Genomic DNA, 18474 nt, shown 5'->3' with positions numbered 1-18474 from the left:
CAAGCAGTGCCCAGGCAGCCCTTCCTCCCTTCAGCATACGGAGGAAGGAAACAGCGGTGATAACGTTCGGTGGAAGGTAGCGCTGGCTCGCAAGCTGCGGGGAGGATGTGACTCCACATGTGGCACTGGAGCTGGGCTGGGAGCTGTGGCAGGGGAATCTCCGGCAGCTTGGACGCCACGTCTGGCTAAGAGAGGCCCCAAAGGAAGAGGACAAAGGGCTTAGCTGCCCCGGAAAGGACAAAAACACTGTTGGTGCCCATGCTACTCTGTCAAGGTGGGGTGGAAAGATGGGAGGGGGAGCTTTCTGGCTGGTTTAGAGGAGACCTGCACATCTGAGAGACCCCCACTTTGGAAACGTGTGTCTTCATTGCCTTGGACATGTCAGTGCTTTTGGCTGCCAGACCCAATTCCCTGTATATGTTACCCTTCACCCAGGGTTCCCAAAGCTGTCTGCAGTCCTCGATTACACTGGTGCCTTCCAGAAGTACACAGGTAATAACAAGGAATGAGTTTCAGGTGGTGATACACCTTATATATCTTTTTAAATAATTTAAAACTATGTTAATTTTTATACATGTTGAAATGCCGCTGGCTCTCTAAACTGATGTGAAGAGGGAAAAAAACTGGATTCTTCTTCCTGAGTTTGCAGGACGCATTTATCCAAGGCTAGCAGCAAGCGTTGCTAACACCAGCTGCAGATGTTCATTCTTGCTCTGTTAAAGGTGGCCCTGTGCCTCCCGTCCTGCTGAGCCCCACTTGTGGTGGGCTGACAGCCCTGGTGCTCCAGCCTCTCGGGCACAGAATGGACAACAGGCAGCTGTGGAAAACAGGGCGGTTCTGGCAAATGCCGGCAGTTCCTTGCTGCACACCTGGCAACGACGCATCCCCTGGGCTCGTGGTGGCTGCTCCCGGCAGCTTCGCCCCCCCCCGCTTCCCGCACACCTGGCAACGACGCATCCCCTGGGCTCGTGGTGGCTGCTCCCGGCAGCTTGCCTGCCCACCGGCACTGGCGCCCAAGTGCCACCACGGTGCAGCACCTCGCCCTGTGCAACTGAGGCCATGTGGGTTTGTTCAGCTGCACCGTTGCTGGATTCATTTTTATTTTCACTGTGACAGCTTTTACAGGGAGAAGTCAAACTCTCCTCCTAGCTAAACCTTTCTATTATTCTATTGCATTGCAATAGAAAATTAGAAAGACTATTATTGTCTGCAAACGCCTATACCTACAGTTGATGTATTATTAGAGAATGAAAGAGGAGGCTCCAAATTCTTATTTTTAAGCAAAAATAAAATTATGACAAACTATATCTCTTTTGCATGTTGAAGGATTGGGTGTAACACAGGTTCTGGGCAAAAAATCTAAGGGACACTTGTAAACTTTCTTCTGAAACCTTGCCTTTCATTCATTTGTATGTGGTCTGATCTGTCAAGCAGGACACAGCATCTCTGGGAGCAGTGGGCACAGAGAGCTGCCACTGAGCATCACCGAGCGTAGGCAATGGCCACTCTGCACCCATCGGGTAGATGCCTCTGCAAGAGGGTTATGAAAAGTTTGTCATTCCTTATGTTGCCTACACATGATAAAACCCTCTACAAACAGAAAGCAGTTAGCAAGCTAGTATCTAGAAAAGGTGTAAAAGACAAAAATCTCAGACCGAGTTTTACTGTAGTTTCAAGTAGAAATATCCCTGTGCACTGCTGTTGTGCCCAGATTTCCCCTAGGCAGGATTAGTCTGTGACCAGAGGGCTGCTCATCTGCAAGCCCAGGTAATCAGTTTTGAAACTGCATTTCTGAGGAGACCTCATTATGTTGCCAAATGACAGTGAGCTGGCCTAACGCGCCAGTCTTCCAGGGCAGCCTTGGGCAGCCAGGCACCGCTCTCAGCAGTCAGATGTTTTTCCTAACACTGTCTGGAGAGGCATGAGCTCAGGGTCTAGTGACCCTTGAACAGGGGACTGAGGGCGGGGTCGGGGTGGGGGGGAAGGAGACGGATGGCATTTGTGGATGCAGGTGGAAATGGAACAGGATTCGTGCCAGGATGTCCTGTTGCACTGGGGTAAACCCCTGGCCACCAGGGAGCCCTGGCTTTGTAGACTTTATTTGGATGATGTGACATGTCCCAGAAGACTTCACATAGAAAACTGTTTCTGGTTCCCCCCTACTGTTTCTGTGATCCCATTCTTTATTGTCACCGCTATGGAGAAGTTAATCACAGGCACCAGCAGAAATGCCTGCAGTGTGTAATAGGTGGTGGAGCCTTGCTGTAAAACTGCTCGCCATAATGAGAAGGAAGAGTTTCTGCAGAGAAGCCTGAAGCCAGGGAGAAGGTCGGGCTGGGCACCTGGACCACGACAGCAGAAGGGAAGGCTCGCTGCTTGCTGATGCCTCCCCATGACCCGAAGCCCTGGTGGCAGAAAAGTGACCTTCTGCAGGAGCTTGGGCAAAGGGTGCCAGGGAGTGAGCCCCACTGACAGGACATCAATGTTTCCATACCCTGGAATGGCTTGGACACCATACAAATCAATGATAGGCACCATGGCTGTACTCCAACGTGAAGGAGAATCAGTGGTGGGGTTGCTTTTACTGCAGTATGTCTCAAAGCAGTGTATTTGTGGATGCCTGAACATAGATTGTATAGTATTTTCTTCCTTGCAATAAGGGACAGACCGTTTGACTAAAAATAAAATCCAAATTCAGCCCAGAGTGGATTCCTCCAGAATATTGCTTTTGGCCAAACTGCTCTGAATTGGACAACAACGTCTGGAAAAGCTTCTGTGTCCCTTGACTGACTAGAGAAAAAAATTGTGCTTGATCTTGGCAAATATCCCAGCTCTCTTCAAAGCGCAGAATGCTTCTCTCCTTTTTGACCTCATTGCTGTTGGACTCTTATGGCAGCCAGAGTTTAGAAGCTCTTGGTTTATTGCAACAAACTGAGAATGGCTGGCAGCTGAATTCCATACATGCAGGAATGAGGCGGTTTATTCTTTCTCCAGAAAGGTACAGAACAGAAGCTTTGTCCAGCCAAGCATTGCCCACAAAAGGTGTGAAGCAGAGCTCCAGCCCACAGAGACTGCCCTTCCCAGAAGGAAAAACATCATTCTACACCATGTAAATCAGCATTTTGCTCTGTGGGTCAGGAGACCTGTGTGGCATGTACCCGATGGAGCTGCTGTAGGAGATGTCAGCAACAATATGTCACCTAATTTGCTCTTCCAGGGAACTCAGTTCCCCCGGTTTGAAACACTGGAGTTAGTCATCATTACCTTATTAGCCCACTCTTCCATGACGTAGTATGCAAGTACATTTTTAACTACCATTGTAGTGCTTCATGGCATTTATTCAACTGAAAGGCAAAGGAGCAACATCTGTTTCAAAGGGAAGTGCAAGTGTGGGTAGAAAGTGCCGCCTCTATCCATGCATGGTGAAGTCAGCCGCTGTGCTCTGGAGCTGGCCCTTGGGTTGGGCAGAAGGAGGCGAATCCTCCGGTCTCTTTGTGGGGCACGGGAAAGGCAGATCCAGCCCCTTTTGGGAACAGACATGAGCAGGGTCCCCACGAGAGGGTGAATCACAGCACCACCATCCTGCAGCCAGACTTGCCCTGAGATGATCACTCATGGCCAACAGCGTGTCCACGAAGCAGGATGGCCCCTTTGCTCCACCTCCTAACATCCCTCAGACTTTGGGCTGGTGCGGTCCCTGCCTTGTTGCTGACCTGGTCAGGAAACCTGTGGAGGGCAAGCCAAAGCACCTGGGTGCTCTGTATTAGGCAGGCTTTTCACTGTGTGCTAGGGAGTGTTGGCTCATACAAGTTGCATGCCTACACCTAAACAAAGCGGAGAACCTTTTTCACATCAAAAAGACCACCTATTTTGTCTGACATGGCCTCCCCTTCATTAACCCCCGACCACTACTTGCTCCTAGATCTGTGTATCCATTTAGATATTCAGGCATTCAATTGTGTGGGGGTTTTTTAATTTAAATTTGACTCTGAGAAAGAACGAGATGAGCTCTAAGTAACAGAATGTGATAGCTCTGGAATATTACACAGCATTAATCTCAGCAGTGAGTGGGAGCAAGACACTGAAGGATGCGCAGCCTGAGAAAACCAGGGAGGCTCAGTAAGTAGCAGGAGCAGATAAAAGCAGACAGCTTGGGAAGATTTTTGGAAGAGAAATATCAGTATAAAGAAGGCAGACAGGAGAGAGACAACCCAGGCCACTTCCAGGGCAGACCTTTCAGCAAGTGCCAGCAGCTCTGTGCTGCTGGATGTGGAATTGGTTTATGGGTTTCTCTCATTTCCAGGCTCTTGGAAAACTATTGTCTGGTGCCTGACCTAACGGGAAGTGCAACTGCTCAACACAGGGACCGCATCCAAGAAAAAAATGAAAAGCAAAAAATGAAATTCAGAGGTTGGCTCTTCCTATTTTTAGTTTGTCTGCAAGTTATCCGGAGGTGCATGCAACTTATTTTGGAAGATTTAGGAAGCAGAGCGTGTTGCCAGTTCTTGCAGTATAAAAAACCCAAATGTGCTGCATTTCTTGTGACAATGATGAGCTGCAAAAGATACCTAAATAGGCAGCGTCGTTAAGGGAGGCTGGTTTTAGACAGTTGCATTGAAGATTTTTCAAGTAAAAGCTGAAGCACTTGCCTCTCTAATGTTAAAGAGACGAATATGGGGGTGTGGGGAAGAGTGACCCAACATGTCTGTGGTTCTGCAGCTGGGGTCATAGGTTGTGTAACTGCCCAGAAATTAATGAATTGGGATGCAGTTGTACAGGTGCTTTGCATTTCCAAACTGTCCCATAAAAGAGAGGTTGCATTCTATCATTTGCAAAGATGCCCATAGATCTGGTGGGGATTTGGCAGCAGGAACCTTGCAGCTGAGGGTTTGCCCGTGTTGCAGGCAGGCCAGGTGAAAACATCACCCAGGATCGGCTCCCTTCCCAGCCCCGTTAGGCACCACTCGGTTCCCTGGCCTGACCCACTGGTGAGCTGCAGGCTGAGCTCAGCCAAGAGCCGCCCTGAGGCTTTCACTGAGGTTTGAGGTCCAGCCCCCCTGGAAGGGGAACCAATGGTGCTTTAACCTCAGCCTGTGGCTGTCTCTGGTCTCTCTGTGCCTTACTGCGTAGACACGAAGAACTCGGTTTTGTTTTCCTCTGAACCACTGCGGCTCAGTGACTCCCACTGAGCTGCTCCTGATGGAGAACTAAAACTGTTCCTCACCAAACACAGCTATGCCTGATGCACATAGGCTCCCTCTTTCTTCCAGCTGCATTTACTGCTAGGGCCTTGTTAGCTCCCCAGTACATTTTCTTTTTCCTGGTCAAACCAGTAATCTGGCCGAGGTGCCATTCCCTTGTGTGAGCTCTGGGAACATCAGGGTCCTGGAGGTAAAGCCACGCCAGAAAGTCACAGCCAAGGGGCTGGTGTTGTACGCAGCCAGGGGGTTATTGTCTGCTGTTCTCGGGCACTAATTGCTGATGAGACTGTGTGTATGTAACACATCTTGTTTCTAATCAAGTAAACAAGTATTTTCCTGGCCTTGGCACTGGCAGCCAAAATGTGATTAAAATTCAGTGAGTTTCCTCCTCTCCCTGGTAGTGAGCGTTCCCGCCGAGCCAACGAAGACCTGAGCTGCAGCCTGGACAATAAATTCTGTGAAGGAAGATACAAACCTCCAGGAACAGCCTGTTGCCTCGGCAGGTCTGCGGAGCCTGTTGCTCAGAGGACCCCACTGCATCGCTTTGGCAAGGAAAAGGCAGTGCTGCCCCACAATGGATGAAAGGAATGCGATATCCTGAGGTCTCTTCCAGCATCAGATTTCCAGCTTCAGGGGAGGACAGGCTGAAAAAGAGGCAGATATGTCTCTGCTGACCCTGCCTGCACCCTCTTGAAATGCCTTAAGTCTGTGCATCAGGGCTTCTGTCGATCACCTGCGGGGCCAAGGAAGAATTGCTCAGCTCCTCATTGCAGACCTTGGATATGGGGGAGTTGGTTTCTCTGTTATTCCTGTCCTCTAGTGATGTGGAGGAGTGTGGCATCAGCAAGTGACGGCGTGCAGAGAGGCTGGCTTGTGCTCCCCGCAGTGTGCCTGCTAATACCTGTGGGCTTCCTATGGGCAGGAGAAATTATATTTTCCAGCCTAGGTTGATGGAAACCACTCCACGGCTTTTCCTTCTTTCCTTCCATACTTCCTTCCTTTCATCTGCCCACTTGGGGAGGTCTTTTACTTCCTGTGGTCACCTGAGAATTGCCATGAACAAGTCCCAGTCTTCCACAAAGGACCTGGACATGAGCAAGGCCCATGGGGCTCCCCTGCGTGCTTCCTGCACGCAATATAGTTGTGACTTTCACCAGCCTCCTGTAGACTTGGGAAGTGAGGCATGGATGCCCCCACATCCCCTTGCTGGTCTCTTAGCTGGTCTCAGCTGGTCGAGGGGTCCAAGGTCATATCCCGTGTGGATGCTAATTTATTCAGGAAGGCTTGCTCCTTTGGCAGATGTTCTGCATTTCACTACATCAGAGACTCAGTTGTCAGCAGAGAGGGCAACATGCATATTCAGAGCCTCCTTTAATGTCAGCCATTGCAGAAAACGTCTGCTGCTCGGCATTAACTGCGTGCAATGCTGGGCGGCTATTGGTAATGCACCTCGTCAGGCTCTGTGCAAGTGGGGCAGCTCCCTTGCAGGCCTTTTCAATCTCACTTCATTTATTAGAGAGGCTGATTACTCTGATCTCTGCTCTGAGAGACTTTCACTAGCAAGCTAGATGGTGAATTTGCAGTCCACCAAGTATGGCACACTTGCACCCTATGGGGCTAATGAAATTTAAGCTTTTCTTCTAGAAGGTGGCTTAATGCACTTCTTGCAAGTCCCTTGCTCAGTGATTGCCAGTACGTCTCTTCCCAAAGCCTGCCCACTGCAGCAAGTGCATGGGGGTGTTAGCCTGGTTACTGTGCATTAGCTCCCTTTGGTAGTTGTCCACGGACATACGAAGGTGGTCAAAGGTGATCAAAGGTGGTTGTTAGTGTCTTCCATCTTATCCAAAAAGCTTCTAGTTAGAGCTGAGAAAACAGTAAATACCTAGCATGTAAGGGCCTTGAGTGCTCTGCTAACAGCAGCAAAACGTGAGTTTATGAATATGCAGGAAGTAGTCGGAGCATGTAGTCAATGTATAAATCTAGATGCTGGTGGCATCTCATTGGTGAAGACTTTCTCAATCTTGCTGGAGGAGAATAACTGGAATCATTGTGGTGCTGCTCTTTCAAGGATGCTCCAGACTTGAGCACATCAGAAACTATAGAATCATGGAATCATTTAGGTTGGAAAAGACCTTTAAGATCATCAAGTCCAACCATGAACCTAACACTGCCATCCCACCATTAGACCATGTCCTTAAGCTCCTCGTCTACCTGTCTTTTAAATACCTTCAGGGATGGGGACTCGACCACTTCCCTGGGCAGCCCATTCAGTGCTTGACAACCCTACCAGAAGACAGTTACTAGAACCATCATAACATCGCCTTCATGCAGTGTGCCAGTGTTGCGGGGCCTTTCAGCTAAGACTTGGGCAAAACCTGAGCTGTTTATTCCTGCCTGAAGTTAGATTCATTCGTGGGTATTTTATTCCACAGGTCTAGGAGGTTGAAGGGCTTCACTGTGTCACACTGGTTTCTTTAGGATGCCAACCAGTTATTGTGCTCCTCAAGATTACCAGGCTTGCTTTTCCAAGGCAGGGGTCAGCCAGGAGCCAAGCCATGCCAACCAAGGAGAACATAGATGCGCCTTATAGAACATCATTTAAGGATAAGTGTCTGTATAGAGTGAAAGCCAAAAGTCTTTCACACCAGCAGGGTCAGCTCACATTAGTCAGTATTCCTGGTACAGTGCCTCGCTGCAGGTTCACTATGCGGGGCAGCTTTGCTACGCACCATTTTGCAGCTCTGGTGGTGGAAAAGAGGACTGTAAGAGCTTTGTTGCTAAGGGGTGGCCTCAGCACGAGTTTTCGTTATGCGCGCTGTGTGTCTGTCTGACATGGTGATATGTACAGAACAGTGGCAGGCACGAGGTGTCCCCAGCCGTGGCTACCACCAGGTTGTAATGCTCCGGCAGCTTGTCTGCCTCTGGCTCTGGAGCTGGGAACCGGCTGTGCTGTGTGAGGTGGCTCAGCTTAGCAGGTACCTACCTCCCTTCGGGGGCAGAAGCGAGGCCTCAGCCAAGCGTTGGCTGCCATTTCCATGCTGGGGAGATGGATGAGGGTTACTATTGGCCATACCTGGCATTAACTTGTGAAACCTCTTGAGTCTGTCAGCCTGTGGGTTTGCTCCAGGCAGACTGCGAACCTCAGTGCCATTTCCACTCCCCCTCCTGCAACAAGGTTTAGGGTTAAACTAACAAATCCTCATTTTCCCCAGATGGTAATCTGGAGTTAACACAGGCACCAGTGACTTTTCAGAAGACCAACCTGCACTTCCAGGGGTCAGCAGGCTCAAAGCACTAAAAATCCCCGAGCATCTCATGGTTGGCTGGGAACTTTGTCTGTCGTATAAATCGAGCACCGCATACAGCCAGAGGTGCTCAGGTCGGGCCCGTTAGACATCTGCTTCCTGCCCCTAAAGCTTCAGTCCTGCTTTGCTGCAGTGCCCTCAGGCTTGGTCTGCAGATGTGCCCGGTCCATGCCTAACGTGGGGCACCGGCACAGCAGTAACAGCACACGGGCACGGCGGCAGCATCCTTGGCCAGCCCCTCTGGAGCCTCCAGCCAACAGCCCAAAGTTACAGCCTCCGCCCAGTCAGCAGGATAGTTCAGGTCTTGTCTAACCTGGGCTGGGAGCATTTGGACCCACAGCTCCCACAGCACGGGGGAAGGTAGTCATTCAGCAGGGTGAGGAGGGAAATTTAGGAGAAAGCACCCCCCCGTTGAAGCTAGCTGGCCTGCAAGGAGGAAGGCAGGGTTCCCAAAGGCTAGACAATGCCCAGAGTAAGGCCCTCGCCTGCAGCCCAGAGAGTGAAGCCTGGCAAGCTCAGAGCCCCTGACCTGGGGAATACACATGCTTTTTTCTTTTTTTGTACACCAGTGACTAAGATAAATCTCTAAAACTCACAGTCACTGATAGCTCAGTAAAATTTCTGCAAAAAAAAAAGGTTCAGAAAACCTGAATTTTACCAAATGAGGAAAGCTGTCAATTTTAGGGCCACCCAAATATAACTCTGCTGCTGGCTAAAACAAAGCTTATTGCAGAACGAAGCTGAACCTGAATGCTGCAGCTCTGGCCACAGCACCACACCGTATAATTTTTCCTGCCGCTCTCCTTGCAAGCTATTTATACCACCCCCACTTCACGTAGGCTGCAGCCGCCGCTGTGCCCGAGCCTCTCAGGCCGAGCGCGCTGCTCTCTGGAGGATGCTTTCTTCTAGGAATCAGGACACAAAAGCTGCCGGAGTGTATTGTTCGGCGTCGCCCAGCGAAGCAGGGAATCGAAGACAGAGAGCAGGACGGAGGCAGCGCTTGCCACGGATCCGCCTCGCCCTGTGCACAGAGAGGAGGCCGAAGCATCGGAAGATGAGAAGAGCATTGATACACACTCCCCATGTCGTGGGGAGGAGGATAAAAAGGAAGCAGAATCTACGTCTGCTTTTGAACTGCTTGTGGAAAAGCTAATGTGCGCTTCCTCCAAAATGGTGGCAAGCCCTGCTTTCCTGGAGCTCGTAGCTGCCTCATGACTGTCCCCGCTAAATTAGTGGGAACGGACTTGAGCTGACACTGAATACTTCTGAAAAATGTATTATTTTCTCACCTTTGGCTAGAGCCTTTTCGGCATTTAGCTGCTGGGCAGGTAAGTACATTTGGTGCCTCATTTCCCAGGCAGAGCGAGGCTGTTTGGGCAAAGCCCTTGCTTGCCGTGCGTTCATATAGCCACACCACGAGGCCGTCCCGTTGCTGTCAGATCTCTGGGTGTTACAGCAATGTAGGCTTGTTGTGCATCAGGATTATCACCTGGAGAACACCCCTGCTGTAGGCAAGGCTTGGCACCAGTCCCTTTCACTTTCAAACAAGAGTAAGATCCACGGGTGGCCTTGTGCTCTACACATAGCTAAGACTGCATCCCAAATACCGCAGTATATCACACCCAGTGAAAATCCTATTAGAAATGTCTGTGAAGACTGGATGCTGACAGAGCTATCTCACGAGCATGGCTACGCTGCCAGACCTGTCAGTCCATCATGTGCCAGAGCCCTGTGTTACGATCGGCCTAGTTTGGGCCTGCAGAGAGAGAATGATTAAAAAACTGTAACCCACGGTATGCAGCACTGAATGTTTCGCGGTGGCAATGGCCAAGAATCACAAATTAAGTCCATTTTGGGTCCAGGAAAGGAAATAGTTGTGCAATAGCATCACTTCCTATTCAAATTCTCTACAGATGGGGAACCAAGGTCCAAGATAAGAATCACAGGGTGAGGCTGATACGTGCTGAGGTATGTTGGCCATGAGAGTTGTTTTGAGTCTTCTCAGTTGTGACCTATATGATCTGTGCCTCCTTTCCTCCGGCACTTCTAACAAGGCTGGGAGCTATGGGTCTAGGCTACTGTTAGACACCGACTTATGAATTCTTGTGGTGCATTTGTAAGCCACAGTGAACAAAGTCCGCATTATTTCCGAACAAGAACATCCACATAAACATGTAGTATATTTTTATCTTACAGATTATCAGCATCACCATTGTAATGAATGCATTTTAACTTCCCTGACCATCTCTATTATCACCCAGTCTCTATTTTTCAAACTATAATGTAACAAGAGATGCCAGGAGCATAATGCCTCAGGCTGCTATTCACAGCAAAGGCATCTCAGCTAGGAACAGAACCCCACCATGCTCTTTCCTATTGTGTTTCTTAGGGCAAGCGTGGTGCTCTGCAGCCAGGATGGGAAAAACGACCTTGCGAGCACATGTGGGTGAGACCCAGCCAGGAACTGCCAGCCCAACTAACCTGCACTCTGCCACCCTCCCCAGTCTTTGTTTTGATTAAAACAGCGAGGGAAACAACAGTGCAGGTTCTCGGTAGGCACAATCCAACCTCCCTAATTGCTGGCTATTTCTGAAAGGGGCTCATATTGCCTCCCTGCTTCCACTGCCACCTCTGCAGTAAAAAGCCAACCCCAAAAGTGAAGGCCATGAGCACGGTGAGCTGGTCTGACTCACCCTGTAGCCTCACATGCACCAGACGTTACCACAACAGGAGCAAAGCAAATGCAGGGACAAGGTCTCCTGTTCAACAGCAGCTGCCCTTGGCTTGGGTCAGGCATAAGATGAAGTTGCACCATAACCTGGCATCTGAGATGTGTTTTGGTTAACCCTTTCTGTTGCTGAAGCTCAGCCTTGCAGTACACGATCCTTCAGGTGGAGCCTCTAACCCAAAACAGACAATGAAGAATATGCCAGAGTTCTCTGACATTAGAAGATGGAAACTGCGCAAAGGTTGGTTTGTATCTGCTGGTGGGCCCTCTCTGGGGCTTGTCATAAGCCAGAGGAGCTTGTGCCTACTCCCTTTTTTATTTTTAATCTCTCAGACGCCAATGCTGGCTGACTCAGCACACATCATGAAGCAATTTTCACAAACAGGTGTGTTGTGATTTACTGCTTCACGCGGTGCTGCCACCCCGTGCGACTCCTGTCCGGGAGGCAGGGGCGGTGGGCAGGAGCACTGGCTCCAAAAAACTGGCTTACTGCAGGCTGGCCACCAGCATGGGGAAGCACTGCAGAAGCAGGGCAATGGGATCGTCAAGCAAACGGGACTTATTCCTGAAGCCCATGCGTGGGAAGCAGTGATTTTAGCCTAAGAGCATGTGTGTCCTGCATCAGCGAAGGCAGTCGCTGGATGCTTCGGTCACAGGACCTGCCCTGCAGGTTGCAGGGTTCCCGTGCCAGCACCCAGGAGCTGGTTACCCTAGATGTTTGTTTGCAAGATTAAAAAGAAGAAAAAAACCCAACCTTCTGGAAGGGATCCTTAAAAAAAAAAAAAAAAATAATTGTTCAGTCAGAAGATTGCTGGTTTGCTCCAGATAAAGAGCTATTTTTGCACGGCAGTCGAAAGGGAAGCAACTTGTTATGTTTTATGGCCTCTGTTGCCCCCTCCAGTCCTACATTAGTAGTCAGTGCTGTTTGGAAAACAACAGTCCTGGGAAAACCTGCACTAGTAATAACGTCTCAGGCTCATTATTTGATATACATCTGACATGCGTTGGAAGTGAAAATTGGGGTCAGAATTTCCTTTTCTAGCACCGCCAACTTTCTATCAGAAAAGAAAAGCCTGTTTATAGAGGAGACAGCCTTGCAGGAGCTGAAGTGAACGCGCAGATGAACTTTGAGTCCCCTCAAAACTTTCTGCCCTAAGCGTAAATGCACCTGTAACCTGGCTTTCTGTAGCCTGTGAGCATGTGCATAGAAAAAAATTATGCTTAAAAGCATTGTAAGGGAGTCTGGTTTTTTCTCTTTGGTGGCAAGCCCAAGGGCACACACGCTGATCAGATGTTTGTTCCTTGGCTGTACCAACTGGAGGGAGCCCCAGCTTCACTGTCCTGGCAGAGGAGGGGGCTAAGCTATAGAAACAAGCAGACAAACACTGATTCCACACCTTTTTAAAGCCATGTCACCGGGTACTAACCAACAAATATTATCATTACTTTACTATGTCTTCCAATTATTTTTTTCAAGCCAGCTAGACAGGGCGCCTTCAGTAATTTCATACTGAAGCGTGTCACTTTCTTGGGGAGGCAATTTTAGAGGCAGAGAGGGAGCCAAGAGGTGGTCATGCTACCCCAATGTGGACAGGGTGAGCAAGCTGTAGAGGTTTATATCTGGATGAAGCAGGCGAGGGTAATCTCTCCTGCCCTCATGCCCACCTCACCTAAGGACACACAGCAAAAGAACTCAGCACAGCAATGACACGTTTTATTGACCCTTTAATGTCCAAAATAGGTTTTTACACTCAGTTCCTCCAAATAAGTTTTCTAAGTGAAGGCATATTTAGAAAAGCAAAAGCACTCTCCCTCTTACCTTCATGAGCTTTGCCGTGCGCTCCTGCCATGCCTTATGGATTGCTTCCAAAAGATCACATCCATCAGCCATTGTAATCTGAAAATGTCCAGGCAAAAATTATGATGGTACAGTGGTGTCTAGTGCTTGGCCATCCCATGACTGGGAATGTAACTGGAGCTGGACAGAAGAATCTTTTCAAAGGATTTAGAAATAAAAAGGTACAGTTTTCTCCCTTTGAAATAATAACTAAGGGGACCAGACACCTGGGCTACAGAGGTGCTTTAAACTGGGACCTAGACAGGCCAGGTGACCAAGGTGGTGGCAAACCAGCGTATCAGGACCATGCATTCCTGAAACGGGGAAGAACAAAGCCTGACCAACACCCACCCCCCCCACACTCTTCTTCCCCAAAAATTTTGGGGTTGCATTTCTTTCTGATCCCCTTTAACTTCACTGCCCCATCTCTCCAAGCCCACTTGCTGGCTTTGCCAGTCTGAGAAACTCCCATCAAGTTTCACATAATCAGCAACGACAACCACGCAGGCCAAAAGCTGAACACTCACTGTCTTCCCCACTGTCCCCGAGCAGGATTCTTACCAGCTGTTTATCTGTGATAATCTAAATGCACAGTGAAGTGCGACACATTCCAGCATAGCCCGCCAGTGGCATCAGAGAAGGGAGTTCGGAGACGACGAGGTTAAATACATGAAATGCTGGAGAATTGTGCTTGCTGAAAGCATATGTTAGCATACAAAGTTTTTAACTTGATGCTAGAGGAAAGAGGATGATTGCCAGATTGACAGTTAAGAAAAATGTCATTTTAACTGACAACTGAACAAACAAAGAATTAGTGAGGTAAATCTGGAACTCCGATATACTCAGGCTTATAGTATCATTCCAGAGTAGAACAGTCTATGCAGGAAAAAACAGATTTTCAAAGAAAATTGTAGCATTTTTAAAAATAGCCTTTGATGTTTAAAATGCATATAATTAATGACAAAAGTTTTCAAAGATACAGTTGGATTAGTTCTGCTTGGACTGGTTCTCTTGTTCTTGTGCTTCTCACTCAGGAAAGCAAAAAAAGGAAATTAAATAATTCGTGGAATAAAAATGGTTATGTGCACCAAAATTAGAGATAAACTTTAACCAGTGACTTGAATGATTATGTTTTTTTATTGTAAGCTCTGGGGAGTCAGACCTTTTATCACATGCAACAGAGGTTGTTGTCACACTCCAGCACGTGCTTAATACACCAGACATTATTCGTTTTGAGTAGCACGGGCACACTGCAGAGTAAGGGAAGGCTCCTCTGAACCCTGCTATTGCAGTCTTACTGATGAGAGAAGTGCATTTGATCCCCGTTGAAAGGCTGGAGATCTCCAGCTTGTGCAACTTGTCACGAGAGGGATACAGTTAGAGTGCTTGGCAATGCAATTTAATGGCGATTTTAAACCGGTGCAAGTCCGGGCTGCTGTGTGGAGGGGAAGCCCTGTCTTCTCTTCTGCATGTTAGCGCTACTGCTCATGCAGTAAATCAGATGAAAGAACCGCCTGAGGGCTTTGCGAGGCTCCTACCTTCCTGGAACAAGGGCTTGGCTTGGTTTTCAGCTGGATCAGCCCTTGATTTCTCTCACCATTCATCCGAACAGCTATTATTGCTGACACAGGCTGGGGGAGCAAGAGCCCACGTAGCTCTGTGTTTCCACATAGAGATGTGGTCAGCCACAAAGTCCGGGGAGCAACCCGGACCGTGCAGATGACTCCGTCCCGTCAGCACCAAGGGGCTTCTCCGGGGCTGGCTGCTCACACCCACTGGCCTTGCTTGCTTCGCTCCCCTGACTGAGATACTAGAGCATCTGAGAGCCGATTGCAAAAGGCAGATCTTTCTGGATACCAACTAAAATAGATATAAAAATATTCTTGGCCTTCTTACTCGATGTAAAAAAAAAGAAATACAGCTGTAAAACTGAGTAACTTTTTTTTTTTTAAGTTGAAAACTATGTTTAAACAAGTGTTGCTGTTTAATTCATATGCTGCAAGGATTTCCACTTCTGCCTGAAAAATTCCTGAATGTACGGTCTTACAGTGACAATCTATTTTTAAAAATACGTAGCTGAGGCTATTCCCAAGAGGTAGAAGCTTGTGGATTTGCAGTGAAACTGATTCCCGTGTAAGAAAACTGAAACAGATATTCAGGTTCACCTGATATACACAACAGCGGTGACAACTTCTCCACTCATAAAAGATACGACACAATTAGACTGCTAACCTTTCCACTTTGGGAGTTTATCAAAAGAGGCCAGGACTTTAAATTAAATGAGGAGAATCAAAGATAAATTCTGCTATTACAGGAATCTCCTATTCTCCACTTTCGTCTGAAGCTCTCTTGAGAAAGACCACCAGTCTCAGATCTAGCTGCAAACTGCCTTGTTAGAAAAGCTTTGATATTATAATAAAAGATGAATAAACATTGTGAAGGAGCATGTCTGTGAAAGGTATTGCACATTTAAATATCTGAACTGTGATAGCAGAAAGGGTCAGGAAGAAATGAATTAAACAAATAAAGGTTTTGCAGTATCTTTTGGTACACCAGGTACCATACAGTGGGTGCTAGAAGACAGCAGGGCCACAGCACGTATTATGAGCTGGGACTAGAAAAGAGAACAGTTGGCAAATAGAAAAGAGAATTAAAAAAAAAAAGGCAAGGGCAGGAGGAAGAAAACATGCAAAACAGGCACTTTAAAAAACTTTGTTTCCGCAGTGAGCAAGATTTGAACTAGAAATGGATAAAAATAAATAGATTTGAAAACACTACCTATTACAGCCTTTGGGTCCATTTTACAGATAACCTATGGTCTAAGCTCTAAGCAGATACAATTTGAAAGTAGCCTCAGTCTAAAAGGAACATGAAATGTCAGGGGGGGAAAAAAAGAGTCAAAAATGAAGAGCTCCCCCAAGTTTAAGTCTTCTGCCATTTGGAGATTCTCACTGGAGCGTGCAGAGCCTGCGTTGCAGTGAGGATCCTCCATGCATCTGAGGTGAGTAAGCTCTCTGGTGAGCGACAAAGAAAAACATTTGCTGTTATTTTTCTGAATCATCTGCTATCTTGTGCTAAGCGCTTTGAAACAGCTTCTTGCGAAAAATCAGGCAAATACCAAGGAGCACCCAGACTAACGGGGAACCTGGAATTCTTCCCAGGCTCCATACGAGCCCAACGTTGTAAATGAGCAGACACCAGACTACTCCAGCTCATGCACCCTGAATATTCATTGCAACAAATGACTTCTCCACGCATCCTAAAGAAACTCTTGGTAAGTATTTGTCTACTGAACATTTGGCTCTATTACTACTGATAAGGCAGTAATATGTTACCAGCCCACTTTTCCTTCAGGAGATGCAAAGTGCAGATGTTGAGCAAGAACTACGAAGACAGGTAAAGAAAACGCAACAATAGTGTGTAAATATTTAACACATGCTTCCCGAGCGCTACCAAGGTATGCATAAATGTCCATGTATTATGTAGAGGCAGAGTAATCTGGCTTCATCGAGAGCTGGAGTAGAGGGAATAAAAAAAGAAGTGAAGATTTAAGGAAACCTGAAATCTAAGGTAACAATACCATTGGCGAAGAGTAGAGCAGTTTCTTTTCTCTAGACCGGCCTCAGGGCATTTAATCTTGGTGGTGTTCATCTCCGAGGACAGCCAGCCACCAGTCCCACATCATAAAAATGTGTTCACAAGCCACCTATTTCCCCCTGCGTTCTTAACCAGGACACAGGAAAGGTTCCATTTAAAAATCATTTTATTATCAACATAATCTTCCCATTCAGCCAAGTGTGGGTCATGTGTAAGGAATGTCGGTAAATATTCCATTTGAGGCTTCTTTTTACATATTTCCTTGATAAATAAACTCTGAATTCACATAAAAAAGTTAAACTTAAATAACCAATATATTTTTTTGTAACAGGCATACATTGGTAAAATATAAATATTCTTGTACTCAGCCTTTGCTCTAGATAGAGATAACAGTTAGCCACACATCACAGTTATTAACAACTAAAACCAAGAACTCAACTGATTTTCTGGCCTGGACTAAAATATAGATGGAAACAGAAAATTCACATTTTGACTTTGGGCCAAAAGGGGTTGAGAGGCAGGAAGAGAACAGTTTTATTAACAGCCTTGTTAAAAATAGTCTGCTCTGCCACTGAATTTTAACTTATTCTACATTTGGTAGTTGATTCCATTATAATTTTATGTAACACTCAAGTATCACTAACAAAATATGGCACATTATCCATGAACAATATAACGATGTTTTAAAACTACCAGGGCAAAACTGTAGGCGATATGAGTGATTTGGTTCTGGCTAGCCATTTTGTCCTCTCAGTCTGACAATAACCTATTGTATCACGTCACTGTTTTGGCCACTTTCCTGCAAAAGACTGGAGTTCGTTACCTGTAGCTCTAAAGTTTTTCAAACTAACCAGTTACCAGGCAGCCTGACACGCTGGGTTACCTCACCCAGAAGTCAAACCAAAATCGGTTGATCAAGATGCCCTTTCAAAGGACTCTGGGAATGATGGTAAAAGGGACCACGGGACTGCTAGCTTCAAGCTCCAGCGCTGTCAGGAAGCATTCGGTTGCGGCGTCATCATTGCCTTGAGCCTGCAGCACCTCTCCCAGGCCATTCCAGACCTCATGAGCTGTGGAGTTCACCTGGACGGCATCTCTGAGAATCTTCTCTGCCAAGCTGTAGCGCCCGAGCTGGTGAAGTATCAGAGCCTGCAAGAAAACAAAGGAAAAATAGTTGAGATTGGCCAACAGGACTTTCCTGAAGCTCAAATGATATGCTGCAACAGTGAAATGAGCATACGCTGCTCTTGGGTTCAAAGTGTTACAGACTACATAATACTTTAATACTTTTTTTTTTTAAAAAAAAAAAAAAAAAAAAAAAAGAAATGACCTGAAGCAGGACTGGAGCAGGGTACTCCACACCAACAAGGAGTCAAGTGGGTTTGGACAGGAAGCAAAGACATTGAAATGCAAAACCTGAGATGAACAACAAAAACTCCTCCCAATCACCAAAAATCAGTAAGTACCTGAGCTTTTGTGGCAAGCTCCTGTGTCTAAAGTCCTTCTAAGGTGTGTGCCCTGAAGCGTTCGTACCCTGCCTGCACATCTCAGCACCCAGCTCATGTCTTATAACATCTGAGAGTCTGAGATCATACACACAGCACCATCAGCTCTCGGGGACGGCAGTAACAGAATTAGTTCAGGCCAATGGGCAACAGCCATGGTATTCGATTCAACCTGCGGATCAGGAAGTGTGCTAGGACTAATATGGCACCAGTAGTGTATAAAGGTCCAGCAGGCGGAGAACTTCCTCAGTAGCTTCCTAAACACAGAATCTTCGTCTTCCTCTGCGGGATGGGATCCAAT

The 18474-nt window shown here is 47.4% G+C and overlaps 1 protein-coding gene across 2 annotated transcripts in view; it reads right to left on the bottom strand.

Moving 5' to 3' along the window:
• Positions 1 to 17031: 17031 nt before the first annotated feature.
• The window catches only part of LOC118451720 (tetratricopeptide repeat protein 7B-like), a 36038-nt gene continuing 34595 nt past the window's right edge, over positions 17032 to 18474 (bottom strand). For both annotated transcript variants that reach the window (XM_035889049.1, XM_035889050.1), the window contains exon 3: positions 17032 to 17817. In XM_035889049.1, the coding sequence (XP_035744942.1) occupies positions 17596 to 17817 (222 nt within the window). In that variant the 3' untranslated portion in view covers positions 17032 to 17595. The remainder of the gene's footprint in view (positions 17818 to 18474) is intronic.

The sequence above is a fragment of the Egretta garzetta genome, unplaced genomic scaffold (assembly GCF_000687185.1).
Source record: "Egretta garzetta isolate BGI_Z169 unplaced genomic scaffold, ASM68718v1 scaffold182, whole genome shotgun sequence".
NCBI lineage: Eukaryota > Metazoa > Chordata > Aves > Pelecaniformes > Ardeidae > Egretta > Egretta garzetta.
The sequence above is the reverse complement of the archived record's forward strand: the minus strand, read 5'-3'. Positions and strand labels throughout refer to the sequence as shown.